Source organism: Diadema antillarum, unplaced genomic scaffold, assembly GCF_040938485.1.
Source record: "Diadema antillarum isolate AM-2024a unplaced genomic scaffold, OU_Dant_1.0 seq00001371_RagTag, whole genome shotgun sequence".
NCBI lineage: Eukaryota > Metazoa > Echinodermata > Echinoidea > Diadematoida > Diadematidae > Diadema > Diadema antillarum.
The window spans coordinates 1,893-21,218 of NW_027272132.1; the positions used below are offsets into that span (position 1 = coordinate 1,893).

The following is a 19,326-nucleotide window of genomic DNA, read 5'->3' on the forward strand; positions in this document are numbered from 1 at the left end:
CTGGATATCTCGCAAAAAGTTAAAAGCTAAATCCTCACCTCAACCAGAACTGCACACACCCTTTAAGTTACCATACTGTGGGTATCTCACAGTGTGTGTGGTGGTTTTTTAAAGTTTATCTGCACACAGATGTACGTTATTGAGAAGATTCCCACGGACTGATCCCCCTTGCCGGGGAACAAGTAGATCAATCCCGGGAACTGAATGAACGTGGATTGTGAAGATTCTGACTACATACTAATACTTTCGCGGTCGTGGAACTGGCACAGACGGAAATATAGGGTTGTAAGTGGATATCTCCCAAAATGTCGAGGTGGTTATTCTCAAAGTTTGTTTCATTTCATTGTCAAGTTGATGACGTCACTCCAAATATTTCATTCACACATTTCGCCCTCAGACTTACTAATGCGTAAAAAAAAAAGACAGTCAAAATAGCTAAACAAAATAGGAAGATTCAATCGCAGACAATAGAGGGAAGACTGAAAAGCACTGACATACTGCAAATCCCATTGAATTCACAACAATGTGATTATTAGGTGACATGTACGGGTCAGAATACATTTAACAAACACTGTGGTGTCTTTACATTAATCTGTTCTGTCTGTGACGTAATTTTTGCTTTGTCATGGTAGTTACTGACATCAAGACTTTTATGAGCTTCGGGTTGTTGTTTTTTTTTCCGAAACTTCGCGATTCCAGAATCAGAGTAGACGCAATAACGTAAAATGTTGTGTGTTCACGAAAATAGGCTACTGCAATATGATGGAATCAGGGTAGGCCTAGAATGTGCAACGCTTGTGTGTTCGGGGAGAAAATACTGCAATATCACAGAATCAGGGTTGCCCTCGAATGTTGGTGCGCTGGAGAAGGAAAAGATGCAATCTTACACAGTCAGGGTAGGCCTGTGTTTGGTTTTGTGTGTGCACTGCTCTCATGGATATTTACATTACGGGTTTCGGGTTCATAGGTCGAACGTCTGGAAGGATCCATTTCTCTCTATCTTCCCTCCCTATTTATCTTCTCTCCCTCTCTCTCCATCTATGTAGTTCTGACCTATGTTCATTTACCTTTATAGCCCCCCCCCCCCCCCCCGCTCAGACACAATGTTCTCGAGAATGTACCCGTAGGGCATCCGAAATGAATCGCGTGTATCCAGTAGCAATAGAGTATACAGTACATACCCATGCAAATTTATACCCCCTCCCCCTTTCCCAACTAAAACGTAACTCCTCTGTACCGGAGCCTAAGGTATCTCCTCTTCACAAGGGAGGTGCATGGTATCTTCCACCTCCTTGGTCTCACTCTGATAAGGGTAAACTCAATCTCTTTCTCCCCCTTGAAAGTTCCAATGTTCACTTCCATGTCCACCCGTCTCTTGAGGTATACTTCCTCTATGCTGAATATAAGAACGTCCACAGGAAAGAGAATAGAAGTTACGCACGTCTTCGTATGATGCTCGTATTAGAAGCCTAATTGAAACCAATCGGCTCTCTCTTGAAATTTCGATTAATTCATTGGATCTTTTTTTATCAGTGTTCTTTAGTCACTATCCGCATGGCAAACCGAGAAGTACAGTTATTTCCTCGATCCTTTGTCGAACAGTAAAAAGAGAAATATCATCTTTATTGAAAAAAAAATCAAAAGGATACATAATAAAGATGGACCTTTAGGGGTGAGTGAACGATTGCAAATGTTTACAAGATATTGATCACAAAATAACAAACAATACAGCAGGTAAGCAACAGTGGAACTTAGATGAACATAATTATTGTCAAGCACGAGAAACAAAACGTAATTGTCATAAAGTATCATACATGCGAGGAGGGGGGTAATGATCTCTCTACTTTTCTTGCCGTTTTCTCTTGCACCACTACCGATTTCATTAAAAAAAAAAATGAATGACTTCGCAACATCACCACCGTCAGTTGCGCGCGGCACTATAGAGTCTAAAGTTCAGTCTAGTCCATGTGAACGACGGTCAGCCTCATCAGAGCTGAGGGGTATATAAAAAAGGGAGCGTCATTGGGACAGGCACTGAACATCAGGGCCAGGCAGACGCTGCAACGGAATAGGAGCCACACTGCAAGGAAAGTGAGAGAAAAGAGACGCATTCATATTATAGCAAGCCTTAATTCAACGGTAAATCATCTGCAGAAATTTCCAAGATGGATTCCGTGCACGACAACGTCAAGGAATTCTACGGCAAGACGATTCATAGCCACTCAGAGCTGAAGACCGACGTCTGCGAGCTCGGGGCGCTTACCAACATGGACAAGCTTAGCGTTCGTCAGGCCGTGGGAGCCGTACACCAGGACATCCAAGACAAGTAATTCATCATCACATTATAAATCATAATTGATATTCATAACTGTCGCCGATGGTCCTGGCGAAGCTGTTTCCAGCTGCCCAGGGTAGGACGGCGGATATGGGCCCTTATAATGTTGTAGATAATAGGTAGACATAGATAAAAGAATAGATATAGACAGCTAGATAGAAAGATATAGAAAGATAGATGGATGATATAGATAGATAGATAGATCGATATATAGAAAGAAAGAAAGAAAGAAAGAAAGATAGATAGATAGATAGATAGATAGATATGTAGATACACTGTTGGTCAAAAAGGCGGAATAATTTTGTATTCAATAAGGTCGACTGTTTTGTGTTATATCAACTCTTCTTTCATGCACACAATACCTGCTTTCTGCTCTTCTATGGGGGACTTAATAGCATGACGCATACATTTTTGTCAAGATGAGTTGTATTACCGAGTTAGTAAGCCAGAGAATACAGTATACCGGGGTTACAATTATGTTCTTTGTCTGTTACTAATTAATGCGATGCCCTCATAAACTCATGATATTAGTTTATCTTCGACGAGACTTTTTTTTTACATTTCTTCCTTCAAGTTCGGGTGCCCTTTTTTGCAACCCGCAAAATTATAGATTCCTTTCATAAGCTGGTATAGTGTTAGGAAATTCAGACCTGTCCTTGGAATTATTGAACTTGAAACATTTTTTTGGGGAGGGAAACAATACTACAGACTTCCAGAGAATTCATTCGGACCCCGAAAAAAAAATCCAACCAACAAGGGAAATATATTCTCAAGAACACATGCATGGGGTTAGCTTCTCATATCTTAAAAAAAACCCTCTGAGATAAAGTGTTATACACGATGTAGGGACCCATCATTCTTCAACCATACAAAATTGCATGAGGTTTGCAAAAGGAACTATCTACCTAACACCGTCCTTATTATACAATCATAATTAGCCAAATGTGCCATTTTCGTTTGTTGACGTAAGCAGATTTTGTTGTTGTCTTCGTTGTTTATTGTAAATTGCTATCGGATATTGCAGTGGAACAGTTTGCAGATGCACGCAAATCATATCGTAGCCCTAAACTGTAAAATCGCTGACAAAATGGAAGCGGACTTATGTTCAGATCAAGATTGCTGAAGGGACTAGGCCTATGTCGATCGCATTGTGCGGAGTTCGCTTTGTTATTGCTGAAAACCAAGGAATGGAATTGAAGGTGACAACAGGGCCAGCCAAGCACTTTAAGGCCCAAATGGCATCAGAACGTAATTATGATGGTATAACTGGTTGAAATCTCATCGAGATTTCTTATGATACACTTCTGTTGTTCGTGCTAGAAGTGCTACTCACTTGCCATGGACCCTGATGGTAAAAAAATTAGCGCCGAATCGTTGGAGCAAGGTTTGCGCCATGGCGTACAACATTAAAGTGCAATAGGTGTGAATAACTACAGTAGAGCTATTGCACTATTGAAAGTGACGTCACTTTGGTCAGCCCTAAAGTCACAGCCCCGTCGCGACGCGACGCTGTAAAAACGCCGTCTTCGGCACGGCGTCCGGTCGGGCTACACAAAGATGACAACAGTATGGAATAATGTTGTCAACTCATGAGCTGTAGGCCTATATTTTCATAATATCTTAAGGGAGCAAAGTTCAATCTCAACCAAAACACAATGAACGTGGAAATAGGAGATTGATATCAGGCATATACTGTTTGTCAACTCATGATTGGTATAGAGCTATATAGACAGTCTTATTTGTGATATAAAAGTGTATATTTGCATACAGTCTGTTAATGAATAAAGTGGTGACATGTTGACTGAAGTAACAGACATTGACAATCAAACAATATATAGGAATACATGCGCGTTGTAACTTATCCTGTCTCATAATGTCATTATAATAATATAGGGTTGCAATAAGTTGTGACAATATTCTGTTAACAGAATTAATAACCATCCGTTGACTTTGTGTTTGCAACCTTTGTTACGAAATAATAGATTTTATCCCCTCATATTCTATTGGTTCACATTAGTAGAATCTATTGAGAATCATATTTTATTTGTCATGGATAGCATCAATACTTGCTATAGCACATGGCGATGGCAGATTGTGTTGTACATAATAAGTTGCCTCTTGCTGAAGTAGGAAGTCGCTACACATTCTCACTTTTTTTTCAATAATCTTTTTTTTTTAATTTCTATGATTTCACATCACAAACAGTACACAATCACGCACACATACAGACACGAGTTTACTCATTCTTTCAATTTATGTCTTCAGGCAAACAAATACTCACAGCATCAACACAAAACATTCATAATACTTTTTGCATAAAGTAGGTATAACGCTGTGACATGTGTCATGTTTGGCTGATCGGCCTACCATGCAGAAAGCCTTGAATTCTGGAGGGTCATTATCTCTGTAATCTTTCCTTTGTTACTGGCTGTGGACACAGCGGGGCTCATGCAATGAACTCTTTTGTTAATGACTATATATAATTTATCTGCTGCAATGTTAAGGACATAAGTACCATTTTTACTCAATTCAATCACAAATTTAATATGGAATTGCCGCAAAAGTTCAATCCAATAATAAAATAGCGCCGACTCCCAACCTACTGCTGAAAAGCTTCAAGTATTCGATGAGAAAAAAAAGGAGAAGCAGACCCCCGAGTGATCAGAGGCTTTGCAATTGCCGATTATGAAAATCTGAAAAATGCTGAAAATCTACAATTTGAAACTTGAATTTGAAACTCGAAACTCGAAACCTGAAACTTGAAACTCGAAAACTCGAAACCTCGAAACTCGAAACCTCGAAACTCGATGTTTAGCAACACACGTAGTAATATATCGGAGAAAAAGGAGCAGCAGCCATAGTAGCGGTATTAATAGTAGTAGTACATAGTAGTCGTGGTAGTTGTGGTTGTAGTCGTTGTCGTCGTCATACTATAGTAGTATAGTAGTAGTGATAGTAGTCATTACTATTAGTAGTGTATGGGGGTGGTATATCCGTGGTAGAAAAAAAAATAATAGGGGCCTATAGTAATAGTAGTAGTAGTAGTAGTAGTAGTAGTAGTAGTAGTAGTAGTAGTAGTAGTAGTAGTAGTACTAGTAGTATAGTAGTAGTAGTAGTATTAGTAGTAGTAGTAGTAGTAGTAGTAGTAGTTGTTGTTGTTGTTGTTGTTGTTTTTGTTGTTGTTGTTGTTGTTGTTGTTGTATAGAGTAGTGTATAGGAGGTATATTTGTTGTCAGTTTTCTTTGGAACAAAGGTATCACGACCGATCGTGATGTCACAAAGGATCACGCAGAGTGTGTGCCAGCACTAGAATTTAACGGTCTCAGTGTCGTCTACATTGTGTTGTATTCACTTTTGAACTTGGGATTCTTTAATTCATCTTGTTTGGATTTCTCTAGATACTTCGGGTGCGGTCTCTGTATACCTTCTATGGTCGAAGGAGCCAAGGTCGCTGATCTTGGCTGTGGTTCTGGACGTGATTGCTTTGCTATCAGCAAACTTGTAGGACCTGAGGGTTACGTCCTGGGCATCGACATGACCGATGAACAGGTGAAGACGTCCTTTGCTATATACATGTAGTAGGAAAAAATCTCAGGACATTAAAGGAAACAAAAACCCAAAGAGCAACGTGGATTGAGTGAAAGCGGCAACATTAATAGAACACCTCAGTGAAAGCTCGAGGAAAATCGGACAATTGATGCAAAAAAATATGATTTTTTTTTTTTAAGTTTTGGTGTTGGAACCGCTGCATGAGGAGACTACTAGAGATCATGACGGCATGTGCAGACAACAATATAAAGAAAATATAAAGGGAATTAAAACAGATAATTTTTCATGAAAACTATACACATTCCATCAACTTGATACTGACATATGTTAAGGGTAGCAATTATTTCCCCTGCTTTCTGAGAGCGGTTAGTCAAGTGCTCTTTCATTGCGTAAGAAAAGTGAAAGCGTATTGAATTTTCTTTATATTTTTCTTTATATTGTTATCTACACATGATGCCATAAACTCCAGTAGTCTCCTTATCCAGTGGTTCCAACAACAATACTTTAATAATTCATAACTTTTATATCGATTGTCCGATTTTCCTCAAACTTTCACTGATGTGTTCTACTAATATTGCTGCTTACACTTAATCCACACTTCTCTTTGGGTTTTGGTTTCCTTTAAGACATGTATTCTTAAATTGAGCTTTATCTCCTGTACGAATCGGATCTCTGTGTTAAAGGATCATTACTAGACGATGAGGTTCCAATGTTTTCAATTCCGAAAAAGAAATAAGGTTCGTTATTCCGAAGGTTCGTTTATGACAAAATGAAATCAGGTTCTTTATTCCAAAGGTTCGTTAATCCGAAAACGAAATAGGTTCGTAATTCCGAAGGTCCGTCAGTCAGCATAATAATGGTAAGCACCTTCTTTTCATTTTCGGATGAACAAACACCTACGGAGCCGTCTGTGTTCATTTCGGATGAACGAACCTTCTCAATAACAATTTTTTTTTTTCATATTCGAATTAACGAACCTTGGCGGAATAACGCCACAAAAATGTTCGAATAAACGAACCCCTTTTCATTTCGGATTAACGAACATCTAATAGGTATACGGAAATTGTGTGTTTCGAAATAACAAGCCTTCGGAATAACGAACCTTATTTCATTTCCGGATGAACGAACCTTTCGGAATACCCAGCATCACCGCCCAACTATCACACTGGCTTGTCATTAATTTGTTGATATGGGCGATTTAACATTGCTGCTTCAAATACAAAGTGGTACACTATATCCCTGCGGTTTTGATCTCAATTTATGTATTTCAAATATCTTCATGTTCACAAGTTATGTATTTCACAATTTCACATTGTATTTGTATAACTTCCATGTTCTGGACCCCATGGAAGACCAGCGATGCCATGTTGGCATCGCTGAATATGGGCCATCCAGCCGTTGTTGTTTTTATTCGAAAAATAAAATCAATCAATCAATCAATACAAGTGTCTTATTCTAACCACATTGAAGAAGCACCATACAATAGGTATGTGTTTATTTTAATGATGGGGAATATCAAATGCAAATGCTTTTCTACTTTAGTAAGGAGCGCAAAGAGCAATCTTGATTTGTTCTAACCATGCATTGTTATTGGTGTCTCCCTGATGATAAAACAGCTGGAGATCGCACAGAAGTACGTGGCGTACCACACGGAGAAGTTCGGCTACCAAAAACCCAACGTGGAGTTCCGCAAGGGCTACATCGAGAATTTGAGAGACGCCAAGGTAGAGGACTCCCAATATGACATCCTCATGTGAGTTATAGCATGCATAAACAGGGCTCACACGGGTAAATAATTTCCCCATAGAGACGTGTGTTCAAATTCCAAAAAAAAAAAAAAAATCTGTAAAATAGCTACGAGAAATGAGGTGTTTCATCTTCACTCACCTGAAAAAGTGAGATGTATACCCTTTCATCCATCAAATTTCCAAGGGGGCTCTTCAGCTTAAACTCTGTCCAAGGGTTTGTAAAGCCAGACTACGAGTTCTTTTCACTCAAAATATCACCTTTTTTTTTCTGTACATGCAGCCAATGAAATATATTTCCCTCAAATTCCACGAGAAAAGCTCTCATCTTCCAACTAAAATGCAGTTTGTAGAGGAAATTATACTCAATATCTGCAGCTATTCAGTTTTTTGCCAAACTGCATTTCTGATTTTTAACTATTTTTTCTTCATTCATTTTAGTATCTTTGGTACGATATTGTGAAGTGGTCAGTGACATTCCATCATATTTACAGGTGTGAGCCCAGTGGCTCCGTTATGTCAACAGGGGAAAAAAAAGAGATAATGGTTCCTCGTTCTTGTGCGCAGTATAAGAAGTTGAGTTCCAATTTTAGTCATTGTGGTTCTTTTCGAATCAATTCATTTTTGTTTTCATTTTTCGACATAAACACATATACATCACTTTTTTTTTGGTAACAGAAAATAAGGTGCGTAAAACCATGTAAGGATGAGAAGAATGTACAATGACTGAATAAAATTATTCGTCTTTTCCATAATTACTACAAAAATGAAAATTGTATTGCTTACTTGTTTATTTATCTTAAAAAAGTTGATATTATAATAATTGTATCCATGTTTTGTTGAAACTTATGTGATTCGAAGTTCCTTAAGATATGTACTCATGTAAGCATTAAGTATATTGCTTTTGTATAAACTTTATATGGAAATAAAATAATTTGAATTAAATTGAATTGAATTGAATTGAATTGAATTGAATTGAATTGAATTGACATTCATGTCGTGTGTTTCAATTTCCTAGCGCAAGGCCCATTATATTGTGTTCACAGTTTTACAGATTGGAGATATTGCAGGACTATTGATTAACTTAGTAGCTATCATTTTGTAATTCGTCATCTATATTCGCAATTTACTCTCCCCGGACAGATCAAATTGCGTGATCAACCTCTCACCGGACAAGCCAGCCGTCATCAAGGAGGCGCACCGTGTGCTCAAGGACGGAGGAGAGTTCTACTTCAGCGACATGTACGTCAATAATCCTCTCCCACAATGCATCAGAGAACGCAGGGAGCTCTGGGGTAAGGTAGCCTTAAAAAGAAATCTAACTCCATGTTAAAGTTCACTGTCATAAAAAAGTTTTAATACAAATGAAAAGGTGATTGATATTTCATTTAATTTGAACTAAGGAATATAGAAGAGTGTGTGTTCTCTTTGAGATTGACATCGGAAACATTGACTTTCTCTAAATGAGATAAGGCCATAAAGAGATCAAGATTATAGCCTCGAATTATCGCGCTATAGCTTGTCTATGAAAATTGTTGTAAAAAGCCTTTTGCCAACTATTTAGGACCATTAATTGACACTATTGTTGAAAAGTCACCAGTTCTTAATTAAGATATTTAGAATTACAATGGAACACGAAGTACATATCTTGCGAGAAGTGCAAGACAGTGGGAGATTTATGACGTCATGACATCACGACTAATTTACATAATGTGAATGTGGCCGCTCTCAGGCCTACTACATCACAGAAATACTTTTCTATTTAATGTGTTCAGGCCTATCTCATTCATTGTCTGTATAGGCCTATACTCGTCCACTGTCTAATTGATATCAATGTTTATCAATTTTTTTCAGTTATATCAGTAACTGTACCTCTAAATTCTTCCCCTCTTTTTTCTCATTTAACGTCATTCAAAAAGTGTGTAATAGTAGAATTCATAATAATAGTCTTAGCAGTAGAAGTAGTATATGAAGTTCAGTGCATTCTGGTTGATTTAAGATGTTTGAGACTACAGCTCCTAAAAAGAAAAAGATGATCTGGGATACTTTGAATAATAACTTCAAGGATATGTCGTGTTATGTAACAAGTGAGGTATTAACTGTGGAGATTTTATTTCGCTCTATCTGATTATGGACATACTTAACAATGTTTGCAAATGGTGCTTAACCCGTTTTTGCGTTAAAACTCTTTATACGTAGATGTAACATTCCCTTCTCATCGTCAATCACATGCATTGCCATACTTTTTCCTCCAATATCAGCTTACTTCCAGGTTAATCAATGACTGATACAATTACCAATTTTCTTCCCTTTCATCCCCGTAGACGGTTTTTTAAAAACGTATCGGGAGTATCCTCTGCTTTTGAAATTATCTTCTTAATGAAGATTACAAACATATTATTGTTTGAACTAATTTGATAACAAATCTATATTTCTAAATAATCTGTCATTGTCGTTTTGTAGGTGAAGGTTTAGCCGGCGCCCTCTGTTGGCGAGATCTTGTTCAGTACGCGGAGGAGTATGGGTTCACCAAGCCAAGGGTTGTGTCATCGAAGAGGATCAGCGTTGAAGACAAGAAGCTAGCAGAGGCAATAGGTGATTTTTGACGAGCTTGACAGAAGTGTCTACATTAAAATACTATGCTCAAGTGCTCTTTGAAGTCAATTACCGTGTTGCATATTTTAGTGCAATAACGACAGAATTCCAATATAAAAAAAAACGAACTCGGCTTTTAAAAACAAATAGATGGAACTCGACATTACTCCAATCAGGATCCAACATTTAGATTTCTTTTATTTGTTTGTTTGTTTTTTGTCTGTTTTGTTTTCTTAACACTTTTGATAATGACTTAATATTCTCGATCTGCATTGGCATGCATTTGGGCTCAGCTTTTTCCTGGTTGTGATGGCCGACTCTTTCTATATCTGTTATACACTTGTTACTTGTCTCTACCTGTTATTAATAGTTATGGATGATTTAACTTTATAAGTAGGGACCGTTAATGCATCTGGATACCGTCAGACAATACTATACTATTCAAGTTGACTTCGTTCCTTTATTTACATTTTTTCACACATTGAAAAGAAGATACCGACAAAAGCATTATGTATCTAGTCTGCCATATTAATACTGTAGATGTATCCCATCGAAAACTGAACAAACTGATATCGCACTTAGCCTTTATATTTGAATAATCTTGGATGGAGGGAGTGTTCCCTTACCAGAGGGCAAGCCGGGCTGCAAGTGCACAAAATTGTTTTAATTCATTTTTTTTTCAATTCAAATCACGAATTGGATGCATGCATGAATATCTCATAGTTCAAAGAACTATTGTGTACATCATGAGTCTTAGAGCTTTATTGACTTCCATTCAATTTGTTTGGCAATATCCGTTCCTGACGCAATCCTATTGTCGCTCGACAACTTGTTAATTCATTTTGCTTCAGGGGATATCACCTACACTGCTGTCACCTACCGCCTCTTCAAAATGCCCAAGGACGCCCCCAGGAGTCCAGCAGTGGCCACCTACTTGGGAAGTCTGAGTGAATACGAGAAGGAGCTGCGTTTTGACCGTGAGAATAACTTTAAGGTGTGAATATAGGTATATTGTTCGATTTATTTATGCACTTCAAAGGCAGTCTGTTGTGTCATTGGAGTTGTTCGAGTAAATTTAAGATATCACTGTAAGACATTAAAGGTCGGTTGTTAGGCTTGTCAGTGAGCATTGAGGCAAGACTTAAAATGAAATCCAGAGATTAGTATCTATAAACAAGTTTCTTTGGTGCAATGTGATGCAAGAATGTTTCTGTGTTTTTTCTTGCTTTTCTTTTCTTTTCGATAAGTATACAAGATGTATGTTTGGCCCATTTTCTTTTTTCCTCTCTCTCTCTTTCAAGGCTTCGTATTTTCAAATTGTATAATTACTTATTTGACGACAGTCTTCCACATTCACACTCCCAATACATGTACCACAATTCAGTCTGATCATTTGATTCACATTATCCTGATTGGTTTCCAATTGAAGTGTTATAATCTTATTCTCTTCTTTAATCCGTACATGTATGTATCACAGTTTTATATTCGGATGTACACACTGTATGTTTTATTGTCTTGTAAACAAAAAGGAATGACCGTAATTACATTTGTAAATATATTCCATGTAGAAAATTCCTAATAAATTCATTTGACATTTGAAATTTGAAATCTAGAAATATCAAATGAGTGCGTGCATTTTCATCATGTTTATGAAGATGTAGAAGGAAATGGGGAGGAACAACAAAAATGATACGTGGCTTGATATTAACGCTTACCCGAGTCCACTAAAAAGTGTTGGGCCACCTAATTTATCCTATTGGGGGGCTACATCGGGCAGTTATATACGATTCAAATTTCATTGTTACTGTTGCTTTTATTTCCGGCCTCTTTAGTGTTGAGGCCTGATATATATACATAATAAGATAACTAATGATGATAATAGTAATACTAACAATGGCGATGATGATGATAACGATAATAGTGATTATGATAGTAATAATAATAATAATAACAATAATAACAATAACAATAACAATGATATTTTCATGATTTTCTTTCCCGTCCATTCTAGACTGATGTACCTGTAAAGGTTGAGGGAGAGCTCGCTGCTATTTTGAGAACGTCGAGATACTCCAAACTTTTCAAGATCGATGGAAACGTCGAAGGCTCTACAGCTGAGGTAAGGGACTGCTTATATTAAATAGTAAAACTTCATGAAATTGTTCTTTAACATTTATCATTTTAAAAGAGAGAAGCCTCACATTTTCAATCGTCTTTTCTATCTGGGGAATTGATTGATTACTTCCTCTTAGTGGGTCTTCCTGGATGCAGGTTTGCTTTTTGTTTTTGTTTTTCTTGAGACATGAAATCAGCATCTTATAAAAGCTTCTTATAAAAGCTTCGAATTACATCGAAGAAAGATAAAGAGAAATATATAACTAGCCTTGCATGTGGATTTCCATCATGTTTCCAGTTGAAACAGAAGATTCCGGATTTGTTTCCGCAATTTCTGATTGTGCTGAGGTAAATATGCTTAAGCATTTTCACACAGCAATTGAATTAACCTGTGGATACCATAAAACCTTCTCTAACATTTCTCTTCCTGAAATGAATCAAACAATAATGAGTTGTATTCTTCGCATCAGATTGATTGACGTAAGCGGGGTGTCGTTGTGTGATTATCGACAAATACCATTTTTGCAATGCTTTTTTTCTTCATCTTTACCAACCAAAGTTTGATATTTCCCTTGTTGCAGGAGGCCAAGAAATGTCCTGTTGACCCGTACCAGTACATCTCGGACATTTTTAAGATGAACAGCTGCAAGTCATCACCCTGCTGCTCCTAGGCGGATTCAAGACTGTCATCGCATCACGCATAGAAAAGCTGCACATGATTATAAGGACTGCCAAACCTTCCCTATGATGACAAGAACGCTCCCTTTTGGAACACTCCCTCGCATAAATGAAGGCTTTTGCGTTTGTCTGCGATGTCTCCGATTAGCAATACATCAATTTATTTTATTGAGGTTCCAGTATATGTGGTCGTGATTTCTCTCTGAACCCGTGTTTGTTTGTCACTTTGTGTATTTGCTTTAAAACCATATTATAATAATCATTCTACTAGTATACTGGTCCATTAGGGTTCCAGCACGCACACAGGCTATGTTTTCTTTTTTTATATTACTATATACTCAGTACTCTACCATGTTACTTTTATTCCTATTACTATAACCTTGAGCATGCTGCTTTTGTTGTTATAGGTTCTGTTTAAATAAAAAGTGTAAATACTGTAATGGTTGTATTTCATCAACATCATCGATGCTGCGTGTAACTTACAACTCACTGTACGTTTTCACAAACTTCATTCATTTTCAAGAAAAAATACCAGTGTACCAAACAGCCTGAAAAAAGCAATACTACATACATCAAAACATAAGATAAACGCAATAGATTGAGAAAGCTATATAGGGTGCGTTTATCAACTCCTTTTCTCGGCAGGAACAGGTTTTCCAAACAGCTTTCAAGGAATTTCTACGAGTTGATAATTGCAAAGCTGTTTTGAAAGCCCTTTCGGAAAGCCTTTTCGAAAGGGTGCGTTTATCAACTCTCCTTTTCTCGGCGGAAACAGGTTTTCCAAACAGCTTTCAAGGAAGTTTTACGAGTTGATAAACGCAAAGCTGTTTTGAAAGCCCTTTCGGAAAGCCTTTTCGGAAGCCGCAAATTTGTGGCTTTCAAAATAGGTTTCCTAAACAGGTTTTCAGAAACCTGTTTGTAAAAGCCTTTTGAAGTTGATAAACGCAAAGCTGTTTTGAAGCGGCTTTGTAGTATTGTTCTTCAGTTACGAACAATGCACGCCTTAGTGACCTCTTCTCCTCGGGTCGAATTGCGCAATGCAGCTGTGCAGTGACAGGCCAGTTATGTTCGCGAAGAGAGCTGATAAACGGAACTATTTTGGAAGCCGTTTCTAAAGGGCTTTGGAAAGGGCTATCGAAAGCCGTTTAAACAGGGGAAAGTTGATAAACGCAGCCAAAGTCTCATGCCGCCACTCAGAAATATTTGAAGTATGTGCTAAACTGGAGCTGCCTCACAGATAGGAAGACAATTGATTCATGTGGCATTGCATCATGACTCGTCACTCTCAAAGGAAGATAATATGTCTTTATGATGGTAATTGCTTTTCGCCGTCCCTTCTTAGAAAACAAACGGCACATTAAGTATAGGCAGTCAGGGCTTTGAAAGGGCTTTGGAAAGGGCTATGGAAAGGGCTTTCGAAAGGGCTTTCGAAAGAGCTATCGAAAGCCGTTTAAACAGGGGAAAGTTAATAAACGCAGCCTTAGATGGATGATATCTAGTAAGTGATGTTGAAAATGTTGAAAATTTTAGCGTTCAACTTATTGTTTTTCTTGTCATGTCGATCTATTAATCGGAGAGTGTTGGTCCCCACTCAACAATCTTCTTTGTATGCGTATATAATCAATAGAAGAGCTTTTTTTTTATCGACGAGCAAATTATTATGTTCCCCGTTTTTCAGCAGCTGCCTTATTCTTTGCCCGTATTAGTGGTGTATCAATTGTATGATCTCTATAATATGTAAAATTGTTAGGCATTAATTGCCTGGTTGATAATGATAACAATGATAAACATTATATAAATATATACAAACTTTTTTTTTTCTTTTTTCTTTTTTTGCGCCGGAACTATAGGGTCAATGAGCTCCTATTTTGCTATAGCTGTCTTCTTTCTTTTAACCGGAGAGCATATTGTGATTAAAGTGACTATGTAATGGAAATGGGTGTTGACTTATAATGATTCCTAATACCCTGATCATTTCCTATAATGGTCAAAGTGATATCTAAATATTTACCATATTTTTTTAATAATTTTCTAATATTTTTCTTCAGATTGCTTAAAAAAACCAAGATTCCGTCAATGACGTCATCTGTCAATAACTGTTAAAGAACTAATATGATTAATAAACGGCAGTGGACCCTCTTCCTATGGACTGAACATAATTTGTATATGTCTCCATACAGTGCTATTTGTTAGTCATAATTGGTAATAAGAAACAAAAGTCAATTCAATTCAATTCAATTTGATTTAATTCAATTCAACCATATTTTATTACCAAAGGAAATGCAAAATACAAAGTGATAATAATATTCATCAAAACAGCTGTCAAATAATTAAACAGTACAAAAAGAATCATTAAGTATTGTACAATGTGTACGGATAATAATGCAACGAAAAAATCGTAACAATCGTAACAAAAGCAAACATATACAATGTAGGTATGGCGATGGAAAAGAGTGATTCACCGAAAAGCAAGGCATATAGGCCATATAGATCATTCAAAAAATGAAACAAAACAAAACAAAAACACCACCACCATGACCAATATGGCGTAGGGCCTACACATGGCATTTATATTTCGTTGGAGCACTTGATCATTGATACATAGATATTAAAAGCATATCGTTCACACCGTTGGAACATTTGATCATAAATTGATACATAGATACTAAAAGCAAATCGTTTACAGTACTTGTTTTAAAGTAAACACGCAAGATATTATTATTCGCGGGAAAGGTAAGCCCCCTATGTATGCTTCATTGTCAATTTATCATTGGAATTTATAGAGTAACAATGATTAACAGATGATGTCATAACCATAGACAAAGTATTGATCTGACGTACATTTTTTTCGGGCGTATCCAAATAATCTAGAGAAAAATAGTAGACAAATTATCATAAGAAAATAATTTGACTTGGATACTCATTTGGCCACATAAGTAACGTTGAGGGAATCATTAATAAACACAAGTCAACTTGTATTTGTATTGCATAGTCCCCTTGAAGTTGTGTGCGAGTTTCGCTGACTCGGCAAATTTCAGAATGGATTCAAAGTCCATTTAACAATGATATTGGCATCGATAATCCCAGTCACGGTCATCGAACTTTCAAGCATGATGGCACATTATATGATTACTTTTAGAAACATGAAAGCACGCACATTTGAATATCACCCACCTCTTCCGGAATGACAAGACTAATTATTAGACAAAAACAAAGTATGAGGTTTCCATGCAATCACAAAATTTCCCTTTAACATTACATTGCCAGAATTGCAATTACTCTGGCATTTTAATTCCGGCTATATGATATGGCATACATTGAGTAAAAAGCGTCAAATTCTAAACACATACGTTTTGACATCATCATAACACAAATTATCTTATGTTATAAAACGTATAGGTTTATCATAGATCGGGCTTAGCTTGCCTTGCGCATAATAATGATTTCAGCCTGTCTTTCATCAAAATACGATACATTGTACATCCCCAATAGGTCCATTGAAACACACTGCTGCAATATCAGGAAAATATCGGATATTTCACCTAAGGTATACGAGTTCGACATGTAGCAACGGGGTTATATATATAGGCGAGGGTACAGTATTGCTCACAGTAACTGCCAAAACCATTCAGAACCATCAAGAAATACAATTTTAAAGTATCCAATGTGAGTTCATTGTCAATGTGTGGAATTACCCTTTCAAGTTTTTGTAGTCATATCTTTACAGCCCATTTTGTCCAGGATGGAACAGTACTACGTGTATTGCATAAAAACGAGAGACAAAATCACACGGCACAAGACTGGTGTTTGAATTTTGTTCTTTCTTTCGCAATATAAAGCTTGAAACAAAGAAACCAACTAAAAACGTCTTGCATTCTCAAGCTATCTTTAACATAGACACAATATCCCAATCCAACAAATTTTTGAGGAGGATACTTTTCCATTCATTCATTTTTTTCTGCATTAAGTTTCTTGACTGTGGAATATCTTGTCTAAAATGATTTTCGCTCCTCACTTGACTTATCACATCACTTCATTTCAGGTCCGATCAAAAAGGAAAAGCAAAAAACAAAACAAAACAAAAAATAAACCATCAACCGAATTCGTACAGGTACATCCCTAAACAAAACTAAACTCGCATGCAACCTAATAAATTGTAAATATATCACCTCATTAAAACACGTGTGTTACCTGAACGAAAATAGAGCGAGTACATTTACGACCATGCAATGTGATTATAAAATAGTGTGTACGTAATGATAAGCAGCGTGTGAGTAAATGTAGATAGTGATAACCACATTACAGCTACATTGATGTAAAGACCATACCAAAAGGAAAACAAACCATGCTACTAACTAAATAATGCTGAGTCGGCAGAAAACGGAGCCAATATCACAGGATTCTGGCCTAGGCTTGTGAAGTTCAGGGACGGCAAGAACATTACTTCTCGTCCATAATATTCATACCACAGCGCATCATTTCCTCAATCGAGGAAAAAATGCGACACGACAGGAAGAGGGAGGCTACACCCTGCCTAATATACTCACATACCCACAAAAACCAAACAAATAAAATAAAAACATGGATTGTGCCAAGAGATTAAACAAACATTGGTTCATGGTAATGTAACAATTTGATATAGGTGTCGGTAATGAGAACAATTTCTTTGATTTAATTTAAATCAATTTCATTTCATATAATTTCGTTTATTTCATTTCCAAGTTACTGAACCCGTTTCCCATAATTTCCATCAAACGGAATGCATGCAAGAAGCATACAGTTACATAACACCAATGTCTACTTTACTATTATATTACACCCACTGCACTCTGTAGTTGAATGTCATATAACTTGATGTATGCTTGTTTGTTCGTCTTTGTTTTAATGCTCTCATAAACATGACAAATCCAGTGTTTATTATTGTATCATTTATCATTCACACTTTGTAATGTAACATAATTATTATGTTTGATGCAGGGCTCCCTCTCAAAGAAGGCCTTTGTGATTCTGAATAGGTCCACCCTGCTTTTAAAAAAGGCGCATATATACTAATGAATAATGATAGCATCCATAGAAAAGTCTGTCATTACAGCTGTTTATCTTTAATATAAGATATGTATATCGGAAGAGCTTGCTTCCAAAAGGCGCTAAATCCATTAATTATATATATATATATATATATATATATATATATATATATATATATATACATATATATAAACACACACACACACACACACACACATATATATATATATATATATATATATATATATATAAACAAACTTTTCTTTTCTTTTCTTTTTTGCGCCGGAGCTATAGGGTCAATGAGCTCCTATTTTGCTGTAACTGTTCCCTTTCTTTTAACCGGCGAGTATATTGTGATTAAAGTGACTATGCAATGGAAATGCGTGTTGACATATAATGATTCCTCATACCCTGATAATTTCTTATATAGTCAAAGTGGTATCTAAATATATTTTTTTGATAATTTTCTACTATTTTTCTTCAGATTACTTAAAAAACCAAGATTCCGTCAATGACGTCATCTGACAATAACTGTTAAGGAACCAATATGATTAATAAAAGACAGTGAACGCTCTTCCTATGGACTGAACATAATTTTTACATGTCTCCATGCAGTGTTATTTGTTAATCATAATTAGTAATATAGAAACAAAAGTCAATTCAATTCAATTCAATTCAATTCAACCATATCTTATTCCCAAAGGAAATACAAAATACAAAGTGATAATAATATTCATCAAAACAGCTGTTAAACAGTTAAACAGTACAAATCATTAAGTATTGTACAAAGTGTACAGATAATAATGCAACGAAAAAATCGTAACAATCCTAACAAAAGCAAACATATAGATATGGCGATGGAAAAAAGTGATTCACCGAAAAGCAAGGCATATAGGCCATAGATCATTCAAAAATATGAAACAAAACAAAACAAAAACACCACCACCATGGCCAATATGGCGTAGGGCCTACACATGGCATTTATATTTCGTTGGAACATTTGATCATTGATACATAGATATAACTAAAAGCATATCGTTTACAACGTTGGAGCATTTGATCATTGATACACATAGATACTAAAAGTATATCGTTTACAGTATACTTGTTTTAAAGTAAACATACAAGATATTATCATTCTCGGGAAAATGAAGCACCCTATGTACATTTCATTGTCATTTGTTGATGATTAACAGATGATGACAAAGTATTGATCTGACGTGTTTTTTTTCGCCGTATCCAAACAATCTAAAGAAAAAAGTAGAAAACACAAGCCAACTT

The 19,326-nt window shown here is 36.4% G+C and overlaps 1 protein-coding gene across 1 annotated transcript; it reads left to right on the plus strand.

Annotated features, from left to right (window-relative positions):
- Window positions 1–2,052: 2,052 nt before the first annotated feature.
- On the plus strand, window positions 2,053–15,158 carry LOC139708757 (arsenite methyltransferase-like). Its single transcript, XM_071620693.1, has 8 exons — window positions 2,053–2,326; window positions 5,734–5,884; window positions 7,501–7,637; window positions 8,773–8,924; window positions 10,093–10,224; window positions 11,076–11,218; window positions 12,236–12,343; window positions 12,921–15,158. The coding sequence occupies exons 1-8, from the start codon at window positions 2,166–2,168 to the stop codon at window positions 13,008–13,010; spliced, it is 1,074 nt and encodes a 357-aa protein (XP_071476794.1). The 5' UTR covers window positions 2,053–2,165; the 3' UTR covers window positions 13,011–15,158.
- Window positions 15,159–19,326: the final 4,168 nt, after the last annotated feature.